Raw genomic sequence first — 10438 nt, 5'->3', positions numbered from 1 at the left:
TCGGTGGTCTCCAGCTTCATCTTCGACGCTGTGGTTTGCTGCGGCAGCAGGCTGAAAGCAGCTGATTCAGACTGACATCCTGTCAGAGCACCTTCAGTGGCAGACAGACACCGCAGAACACCACAGGAGGGCCTTCTTATCTGCAGCCATCAGACTGCACAACTCCTCCCACGTCTGCAGAGGGGATACATAATACTGTTCAGTACTTTATACTCTTTGTTCTTTAATTCTATTGATTATTTCTTATTTTGTGGCACTCTGGCAAAGCAATTTGAGTTAGGAACTATATCCATCAACATGTACCTACAGCTGAAACTCTTCCTGGAAAAAAAAAACAAAACAAATTACAAACTTTTTCTGGGTCCACCTGATTCCAAAAAATTCATCTCAAAGTTTGTGAAGGTGTTCTGTGAAACAGTAAATTTTGCCACTCTCCATTTGAAAAGGACCTGGGAGGAGGATCTTGGGATACATAAAACTGATGACACTTGGTAGTAAAGCCTCTGCAGACTCCGATCATGTTCCATTAATACTAGGCAACAGTTAATTTATTTTAAACTGACACACAGACTCCATTATTGTAAATTAAAACCTAACAGGATTTTTAACCTCTGTTTCACTTTTATGTGATTGTTGTAAATCTGCTGAGGGCACGCTGGCCCGCCTTTTACGGACAAGGCCACAGTTGTATAGTCTTTGGTGTGAGGTATTTAACTGGTTTTCTGGAATGTATGGCTGTCATCACCTACCTGATCCAGAGATAGTATCACTTGGCCATTCATCATCTTCATAAAATCTAAATTTCTCAGTGCAAAGTACCGTAATGTATGGTGTGATTATTGCTAAGAGAGAAACATTAAACCTGTGGAAGCTGGACACTGTACCTCAGTTCAAGACCTGGCTCACTTTGCTGTTTTTTTATATTGAAAACCTGAAAATGTGATCCTTGTCTAATTTCAGCATATATTTTGTTTTCTTTTCATAAAGATTGGATTTATCAAAAACATAGAAATTACCTGCATCCATCTGTAATCTTTATATCTGCACATCAGAGTGAAGTTTTGAGGCCTATAAGATCACTCATGAAATGTCCACTGTTCACTTTTCACTCAAATAAAACTTGTTTTGATGAGCAGCACAAACCATCATGCAAAGAGTCTAAAGGGAGGAAAAAAAAACTTTATTATTTTTTTTTTTTTTGAGACTACATCACATTTACAGTTTTGGACAAAACATGGATCATGTATATCTTAAACTGCTTTCATATGCCAGCAGCTACAAAGAACAATGACTCCTCCAACTTTTTAACAAATCGTTTCAATTAAAAAAGCAAAAAAATAACCGACACGTCTTCATCTCCTGTAGCGGTATCTCTTAAAGTGGAACCACAGCTGGAAGATCCCGTTGGCAAACTGGCAGCGGAAGCCGTGTCGGTGTGAGTACTCCCACTCCCTGTTCACGATCTTAAAGGCGATGTCCTCGTAAGGCGGGCCGGCGTGAAATCTCAAAATCCCAAAGTCCTTGTTGTCGGGACTGGGCTCCAGGAAGTACTGTGGCGTGGAGCGCTTGTCGATGAGGTCCGGGTAGAAGATGTTGAACTTGTAGCCCTGGACGATTTTGGGCGGCGGGTTGTCGAAGTCGTAGTGCGTCTGGTTGTACTTGTTCCACTCGAAGCCGGTGTGCACCCTGTTGAAGAAGCGGGGCTTTCTGGGACGGTATTTGTCTGCCCAAAGGTACATTTTCCCGGTGACGGGGATCTCCACGCTGAACTGAGCCTCGTCGTTTCCCATGCCTTCTTTCGCACGACGTACGAAGGCGTCCTCTGCGCTTTCGCTGGCGTCACCTGACGGATAAAATGAAAAAAAGAAAGAAAGAAGCAAATTAACAATTTTGACATGTACATTGATGATCCTGAAATATTAAGATCAGGAAACAAAAAAAAAAAAGGTTTACTGCAAGGTCTCATACCGGTGACTTGAAGCTGTCTGCGTGCCAACTGCAGTCTGTGTATGTCTTCCTCTGGGCTGATGGTGTGTGTGTCCAGCGGCAGCTCGGAAGTGGTGAGCAGCGTGGGACTGTACCGGCCCGAGTCGTACTCCGCCTGGCTCTGCTGGATCAGGTCCTCCTCCGTCAGCACGGCCTCCACCGCCTCATCCTTCTCCTCCTCGTCCTTCTCACTCTTCTCTTCTCCGTCTTCATCCTGGCCTCCCGCCGTGGCTCTGCTTGGTCCCGCCTCCTCTTCTCCCGGCTCTGCTCCTCTGTTCCTACTTCTTGGTTCTTCTGCTTGACTTCCAGTTGCCTCTCTAATACAAAAAAAAAAAAAAAAAAACATGAAGAAATTTTAAGTTTCTCTGATCTCTGATTTTAATGAGCAGTGCAGCACGCCTGGTTCCAGCGGAAACTTACTGGTCGTCATCACTCCGACCCTCCTCTTTGATGATGGGGAATAAGGGCTCGCTTTCTACGCCCTGTTCTTGTTTGAGCTTGAAGAGTTTCTGCCGCAGAACGTCCTGGTGCCGCTCTCTCAGCCTGGCTCTGGCCATGTAGACTCTGACTTGCTGCAGCAAGCTCTCCCAGTAACCGATGTCCAGATTGGACCCTCCAGCCCGAATCTTTGACTCGATGTTCATGTGCAGCGCCTGCAGCTGGCTGTACGTCTTTCCTTTGAACACCGACTGAACATCTGTGCTCACAGCTGTGTTGATGCCCTCACGGCGATCGCCTGGGGATTTAATAGATCGAAAAAACAAAATGTTTTCAGTTTAGCACAAAAAAGGAGACAGTTACAGTTGAAGACAAAGAGAAGGTAGGCCTGATAACTACTGGATGTGTAATGTGAAAAAAGGTGATACCTGGTCCTTTCCCAGAAGCCTCCAGTTTTCTCAGTTTGCTGATCTCATCCTCAGTGATGGTTGTCATGTCTCTCCAGAAGTCCACGTTCTTGCCTTGCTCTAACTCCATATAAACCTACCAAAGCAACACGGAGCTCATTTTAAGAGTAGCAACAATTAACTTTTGACATGTTTAGAGTCAGCCTTCATGGGTTTTTCTCGTTGTTTATAAGACTATAATGACAAGTATCTTCATTTGGACAGGGCATAATTTACAAAGAACACTTTCAGGGGCATTTTGCTGTGAAAATCACTTAATTCACAGTCATTTTCCGATTAAAACAATTCTTCTATAGTGCGTAAATCAATCCTCAGCTCTCAAAACACATTAGTGGGACCAAAAACCTTGATGTCCTCCAGCAAGTCGTCCATGTCAGTGACTGTTAGCCCATTCAGGAATGTGTAAGGTTCATGCATCTCCACAGCGAGATCATCATCTTCTGCACTGATGTACTTGGCCAGAAGGTCAATGGGCTTGGCACGACCATCACGGATTCTGATCTTAGATCTAGAACAAAGTAAGGAAAGGTCAGATAAAGATGACATGGTGGTGACAGTTTAGGAAGTCCTAGATGAAAGTAATATGAAGTAAACTAACCTCAGTTTGGCCTGATGCAGATGGAAGTTGTCTTCTTGTTCAGCCCAGGTTTTGAAGTGTTCGGCCTCTTTCTCTCTCTGCAGCATTTCCAGCTCCGTCTCTCGCATGGCCTTCTCTCGCTCCCTTTCCAGACGAAGTTGTTTCACCTATATCAACACGAGTATTTTGGTTCAATGAGTCTTGTTCACTATCTCAGTCGCTGGCTGTGGATTGAGTCTCAGCAGTGTACTGCATAAGCACTAATGTTTACTATTCTTCAGTATATACCTTTTGCAGCTCCCTGCGGTTTTCCTCCTGGATGCGTTTGTTCCTCTCTTTAAGTTCTTTTTCTCCAAGATGACCGATGCCTTTCCTGTCCAAGGCCTGAAAAAAAATGTACAAAGCAAATACACATAGATATGTAACTGTTATCTTTAACAAACATCCTCAAAAATAATTTCAAAACTACTAGCACAGCGCTCACCTTCTGCCATTTAAATGTACCCAGTAAGTTGTTGTCACCAAACGGATTATCTGCATTTGTGTATCCCATGTACTCCTCACTCCATCCCATCTTTTCTCTTCGCTTTTTCTCCTTTGCTTCTTTCTTTGATAATCTTCTGGCTCTCTTCTCTTCAGGTGTTTCCAAAGCTTTCATCATCTCCTTCTGTTTCTTCATCTCCTCCTTCTTTTTGTTGTTGCCATCCTCTCCATCAGATCCTGAACTATTAGATGATTCAGTTGAACTTGAGCGCCTCCTTCGATCCCTGTCAGACCTTTCATGGCTTCTGTTGCTCCTTCCTCGCTCACGATCTTCACTCCTCTTCCTTCGCTCTTGGCTTTTGTCTCTGTCTCCTTGCCTTTTCCAATCTCTACTGTCGCTCCTCCATCGCTCCCTCTCCCTGTCCCGCTCTCTTCTCTGTCGATCTCTGACTGGACTCCCTCGGTCAGCACTTCTCCTTCTTTTCCTTTCTCTGTCGCTGCTCCCATCACGAGAGTCAGGGCTGGATTGGGACGTTGGTGGTCTTTTTTCCCGAGATGTTTCTCTGCGACGATCAATTTCTTTTCTCCCTTTTTTCATTTTGGAATGATCTGCATCAGAACTGAGAGAACAACAACGGTTTCTTTATTATTATTATTATTATTATTAATATCGTTATTATTGTTATTATTACATAAAGATTTTACAGGAACAGATTAATTTACTTGGTTATCCACTTGTGCCCCCCAAAAAACTGTAAAATATATACACGAGTGGCCGATGTACCAACGGTTGGTTCTCAGGTCGGGTGTCTTCTTACCTTCCCCTGTAAGGATCGAATCTGGGACTAACTTCAGCATGAGTGTAAACCACTTACCTTGACGATCTACCCCTGGACTTGCTTGGAGGAGGCTTTGGTGCCCGCCTACGGTCGCCCTCGGAGCCGCTGTCAGAGCCGGAGCGGTCCCCGCGTTGAGGCCGCCGGCGTGCTGGAGAGCCATCAGCCGAGTCTCTGCTGCTGGACCGCCCCCGGACTCTGGTAGCTCTGTCCGCAGATCGCCCCCGACCTCTCCTTTCCTCTGGGGATCGAGACCGGACCACTTTGGACCTATGCCGGCGGTCCCGGTCCCGGCTTTCGGACCTGGATCCGGACCGACGTCGAGATTTCGAACCCATCACTAAAGTTACCGGGGTCCGAACGGCAGTCTGTCGCGTAAATAAGAAGTAATAAAGTTTAGTCTGGTTACAAAGTTAACGCTACTACTGAACGTTTAAAGAATTTTAAGCTTCCTTAAATTTTCATTGGAAACTATTTTCAAAACTGTCACAAAAGAAGAACTTTAGATTGACAAGTATTCAAAATATTTATACAGGCGGGTATAGAAGCCACCTCAAAAGGTACTGTCAATGAAATGGCGCACAATACTGACGTCATATATGTAGATTAGAAAAAGTAAAGTCGAAATTATAATCGCTTTTTTATCTGAATTCATCACAGATTATTAGATATGAGCATAAATTAAAGCGATGGGATGCTGTCGGTATTTTGTTAAAAATTTTCGGAGAAAATAGGTCAGATCGGCTTTTCGAAACACAAACAAGATCCGTGCCTTCCTGACGTCACGCGGAGGCAAATGTAGTTTTCTGTGGTCCCTCTCAGAACAAATATTTCAGAAAAAGAAGGTCAAGACATGGCCAATTTGCTTTAATTCGGTATTTCATTTTGAAAATCCATAGCCAGGCGTATATTTAAGCACCAAACCATGAAATCCCATGTACATTAAAGAGAAAACACAATGTTTACAGATGAGGGTTGGACCACAAGTCCCATGACCTACTGCGCACCATTGCCTATTTTCAAGGGAGAGGGGACTCCTTTCAGCAACATTTGTCTTTACACAGTCCTCTGTTCGGACGGAATAAACTGCCTTTCTGGCAGCTATCGCGGAAGTGTTTGTTTCGTGTAATTTCAGACAAACGGTTGCGTTTTCTCGTCTTATCTGGCGCTCGTATGCTGTGAGAAAGTCTCCGTTCGTCCGTGGGTTGGCTTCAGCTGGGCGCTAAGGTAGAGCTGGTTAGCTAGCCTGTATTAGCCAGCAGCTACCACTAGATTTACGGCTTATACCCGAGGCTTTCCTTCCAGGTAGATCCACTAAAGCTGGAGGCGCCGCGCAGCCACGATGCTTTGGTCACTTCATCAGTTTTCTGAGTGTTGACATTGGTAAGAAAAAAAAAAATAATCTGCTTCGGGAACAAATCACCGAAACCTTTGTTAGGCTCGTGTCGCAGCCTGACGGGTTTGGCCTGTTTCATTGTCTCTGAACATTGGAAACACAGAAGTTGTTTTCGGTGCAGGTTTGTGGGACCGGTCAGGCTAACTTAGCAGCATTCGTGTAAACAAAACCGTCAGCTGTCGACTCCGGATAATCTCGAAACAGCAGTATGGCGCAGCACGACCCCTCTCATGTAGCCAGCTCACAGAAGGCACTCATGTTGGAGATGAAGAGCCTTCAGGAGGAGCCCGTCGAGGGGTTTAAAATAACACTGGTGGACGAGGCTGATCTCTACAACTGGGAAGTGGCCATTTTCGGGCCACCAAACACCCATTACGAAGGGGGCTACTTTAAGGTAAATACACTTTAAAACTTCGAAGAAGGAATTCTTTAACATTCTTACAGCACTGGTAGTACGAGATTCAAAGTGTCTGGCTTAAACTGCTATAAATCTATGAATGTTATATTATGGGTAGTGATTACATCTTTCGTTTTGGGGCTTAGATTGATCAAGGTGATCTCAGTGATTTCATTTTTTTCTTTCTTTTGTAAGCCTCCTTGTTTGCCATGTGACATCTTGGAAAGCCAGTGACAACAGATGTTTGGTTCAGTTACTGAAGTTTCTGTTCTGTAGCATGTTGCATACATTCATGTCTATTTTTTATGTTCTAGGCTCGGATCAAGTTTCCTATAGACTATCCATACTCTCCACCTGCTTTCCGCTTCCTCACAAAGATGTGGCACCCCAACATTTATGAGGTCCAGTATATCATCCTCACTCACACTTTGATATTTTATGCTCTGTGCTGTCTGAACAACTGGTTTCTTCTTGTCTTCAGAATGGAGATGTGTGCATTTCCATATTGCACCCTCCAGTGGACGACCCGCAAAGCGGAGAGCTGCCTTCAGAGAGATGGAATCCCACCCAGAACGTCCGGTGAGCGCTCCCTCATCGTCTCTCCTCTCTGGCTGCCTCTCTCTTTTGTTCTCTCCTACCCACTTTAATAATTCACCTTGCTCTGGCTCTTATCACATGACATCCGTCCTCAGTGGCACCTCTCACAAGTCTCCAGAGGATGAACACTGAATTCTTATGTGGTGGACATGGGTAAAAATCCAATTTAAGTGCCTTGAGGATTTTTTTCCACCACATCTGAAATTGTTTTTCATCATGGAAAATAAAGTTAAGCTCGAACCCACTGAAGAGATTCAAATAAAATCTGATATTTCCAACCTCTGTTGGACATTAGAATAACTGTAGTTTATGACAGAACAAAATTATAATGGCTTTGTAGATAAAATTTCACAATTTTGAGCCAGACATGTGCCCAAATGAATGAAACTACAGTATAGCTCACTGTAAATTATTTAATGTTTTCATGCTGTTTATGAATACTAGTAGGGTTATAGATCGGATGATAGGAAGAATTAATATGCTGACGCTGCTCTAGTTTCAACTTTTCTAAAGGTTACTCAGAGTTTAACTTGGCAGTTTGTGTTAGGAAGTTATTTTTTAACCTTCAAAAGACGCCCCCCCCCCCCAAAAAAAAAAAAAAAAAGCAGCACACTTGACTGCTGCAGTTTGAGAAGTCGTCGGTGCAGCAGTGTTTCTGACACAACTTGCTCTGTTTTTTGTCTGCTTTGCTCATTGGCGACTGGAGCTCGGAATCAAGCAGAGGCTTAGATAAGCCAGAATCCAGCACAAAGCAACAAATACCAGGCAAACTGGGGCACTGTGTTGGATGATCCAGCCTCGCTGAACAAATTGGTGGAACAATGTGTTTCTTTTTTTGTTTTGTTTTTTTCCATGTTTTTGTAACCTCCTTCAACCTGCATTAAGCACCTTTCCTTCAATTTTGGGAAATACTTTCATTTAACTTTATATCATTAATAACCAGAAAATATGGTATTGTGTGAATGAATGTTGAATTAAGAATTCCAATAAGAAATCATATGTGCATGTTGAATGTGTAAGACAAAAAGACAAGAGGGTTTAAAGTAGATCAAATAATTCACATTCTGTTCTAATCTAGATTATCCATGTGTTTTTGTCCTGTCTGTTGACAGTGTAGCAGGTCTCACGCTCTTGTAAATCACCTTTGTGCTTCGCTCCAGAACCATTTTGCTGAGTGTCATCTCGCTCCTGAACGAACCCAACACCTTCTCTCCCGCCAACGTGGACGCTTCAGTCATGTACCGGAAATGGAGAGACAGCAAAGGCAAGGACCGGGAGTACGTGGAAATCATCAGGTAAACATGCACGAATCATGAGCAGGGAAAAAAAATTTTACATTTTTCATTACAAGAGTTGATGGAGCATAAAGTTATTTTTCATTTTTTTTAATCATCGGGCAACTGACTACATTTCGTAAAATCCTTCACTGACAATGCAATGGTGATGATGGTATACTAAAAGTACATGCATTATTGTAAGTAATTAATATCAACGGGCATTTTTATTTGTTGATGATTCATGTTATTGCGGGGCAGTATGACTTGGTCTTTAAACTGTGACAGCAGATTGAAACCGTCCGTCTATTTATCTTCTCCACGTTTTTATCTAACTTGGGGTCGTAGGGTGCTGGAGCCAGTCCCAGCTCACTGTCAGCACTGACGTACACAGTGGCCAGTGTATCACAGGGAGACAATCGCCGACTTAAAAACATTTTGTATCTATACATGATTAAAAATGTGATGCTTTGGTTGCTTTACACCTTTTTCAATGGATTTCAATGAGTGCCCTTTTAAAAGTGAAGTTTTCCTCCACACTGTGTTGTTCTCTCTCAGAAAACAAGTGCTGGCCACCAAAGCGGAAGCTGAGCGTGACGGTGTGAAAGTCCCCACCACGCTAGCAGAGTACTGCGTTCGCACACGTGCCCCGGCCCCCGATGAAGGCTCCGACCTCTTCTATGACTATTACTATGATGACGACGACGTGGAGGGCGGGGACGGCGACTGCTGCTACGATGAGGACGACTCTGGAAACGAGGAGTCGTGACATGCTTTTCTTTTTTCCTTTTTTTTTTTTTTTTTTTTCTCGACAAGAACACCCAATCTAGTTGACGTACGCTACTCCTTTTTTTTCTCTCCCTGGGTCGCCAAACATTCTAGGTGTTACAACCAAGAAAGATTTGAAGCTTCCCTCCTCTTAACCAATAACAGAGCTTCTTTTCTTAAGCTTGTGACTCTGTTTCAGAGGTTGACATTGATGCCTCGTTGCAGAAGGATCAGACCTGGTAAGATTTGCACCAGCACAAAAGTCACCAGTTTCTTTAATTTTGCAGTTCTCAACTTCACCTGAAACCTTACTTTAAGAGAATAACCTTGTATCCCTCTGACTTGTTTAGTCCCCTGTGTGTGATGAGGTAATTGTGGGGGTGAACACCACTGTCACCAACAGCAACATTTGCACTGGTGCAAACTCTTCCAATCATTTATCAGCTTCTCTCTTGCATATCTTTGGTTCCCTATTTGTAACCAGTGGGTGTTGCTCACCGGTAGTGTTAAAAGAAGACGGAGGACTTACTGCAGCCTGTTTGCGTTGAGCTGCAGACTGCAAAAAAAAACCATCCGATATTTCCGAGTTTCACAGTCTGTCTCGCTTTGATTGGACCGGACATGAATTGTCACGTGAAAGTGTTTTCAAAGTACTTGTGCATGCCTGAACATCTTTGCAAGCTTTTTCGTCTCTTTGATTGGTGGACTGTTTACTTAAATCATGATCTGTTTTCAGCTCTGTGATAAGAAAAGACTTGTGACGCTGGAGGACTCTCTCCACCTGGAGGACTGGCTGGCTCCCTCAGTGGGCCGCGTCCTCACGTGAACAATTTTGCTAACAAGAAATTGATCTTTGCTGTGTTTCTTCTGGTTACTGTTGGATGTGTTTCTCTGTCATTTTGAGTGTGGGGTTGTGTTATTTGAAGTAGCTCAGATTATGAGATGTGTAGGATGAAATGTTTTTTTTTTTTTTTTTTTTTTTTTTCACGGGAAAGGGGGCAGAACTAATTATTGATCCGAAATGTATTCCTCCTCAGGGCCTCTGTGAGAGGCCTGATGGATCCAAAGACCTTGACACAGCGTGTAAAAGAAAGCCCAAACTGTGTGTCTGTTGTACTCTTGTCTTTGTTTGCTCTTTATATGCTTCATTATTTTAGTCACTTCCTTGGTTTGAACATTATGCCTGCACTGTTTGCTTGAGAACGATTTATACGATGAG

At 43.5% G+C, this 10438-nt stretch overlaps 2 protein-coding genes across 4 annotated transcripts; one reads left to right on the top strand and one right to left on the bottom strand.

Annotated features, from left to right (window-relative positions):
- Positions 1 to 1159: 1159 nt before the first annotated feature.
- cactin lies at positions 1160 to 5162 on the bottom strand. Of its 2 annotated transcripts, none has more exons than XM_030115635.1 (9): positions 4827 to 5162; positions 3953 to 4571; positions 3757 to 3852; positions 3490 to 3635; positions 3237 to 3399; positions 2853 to 2967; positions 2407 to 2722; positions 1969 to 2303; positions 1160 to 1843 (listed from the first exon to the last, which is right to left on the bottom strand). In XM_030115635.1, exons 1-9 carry the CDS (start codon positions 5123 to 5125, stop codon positions 1353 to 1355), a joined length of 2580 nt encoding a protein of 859 aa, XP_029971495.1. In that variant the 5' UTR covers positions 5126 to 5162; the 3' UTR covers positions 1160 to 1352. The 2 variants fall into 2 exon arrangements, with proteins under 2 accessions (XP_029971495.1, XP_029971496.1); XM_030115636.1 differs by having other exon boundaries at positions 3953 to 4427; positions 4827 to 5161.
- Positions 5163 to 5794: 632 nt separating this feature from the next.
- Positions 5795 to 9231, top strand: LOC115405281 (ubiquitin-conjugating enzyme E2 R1-like). Of its 2 annotated transcripts, XM_030114809.1 has the most exons (6): positions 5795 to 6170; positions 6305 to 6577; positions 6895 to 6981; positions 7062 to 7159; positions 8338 to 8472; positions 9010 to 9231. In XM_030114809.1, exons 2-6 carry the CDS (start codon positions 6392 to 6394, stop codon positions 9218 to 9220), a joined length of 717 nt encoding a protein of 238 aa, XP_029970669.1. In that variant the 5' UTR covers positions 5795 to 6170; positions 6305 to 6391; the 3' UTR covers positions 9221 to 9231. The 2 variants fall into 2 exon arrangements, with proteins under 2 accessions (XP_029970669.1, XP_029970668.1); XM_030114808.1 differs by having other exon boundaries at positions 5795 to 6577.
- The last annotated feature ends 1207 nt before the right edge of the window (positions 9232 to 10438 follow it).

The sequence above is a fragment of the Salarias fasciatus genome, chromosome 18 (assembly GCF_902148845.1).
Source record: "Salarias fasciatus chromosome 18, fSalaFa1.1, whole genome shotgun sequence".
NCBI classification, from domain to species: Eukaryota; Metazoa; Chordata; class Actinopteri; order Blenniiformes; family Blenniidae; genus Salarias; species Salarias fasciatus.
This window is presented reverse-complemented; position numbering and strand designations above follow the sequence as displayed.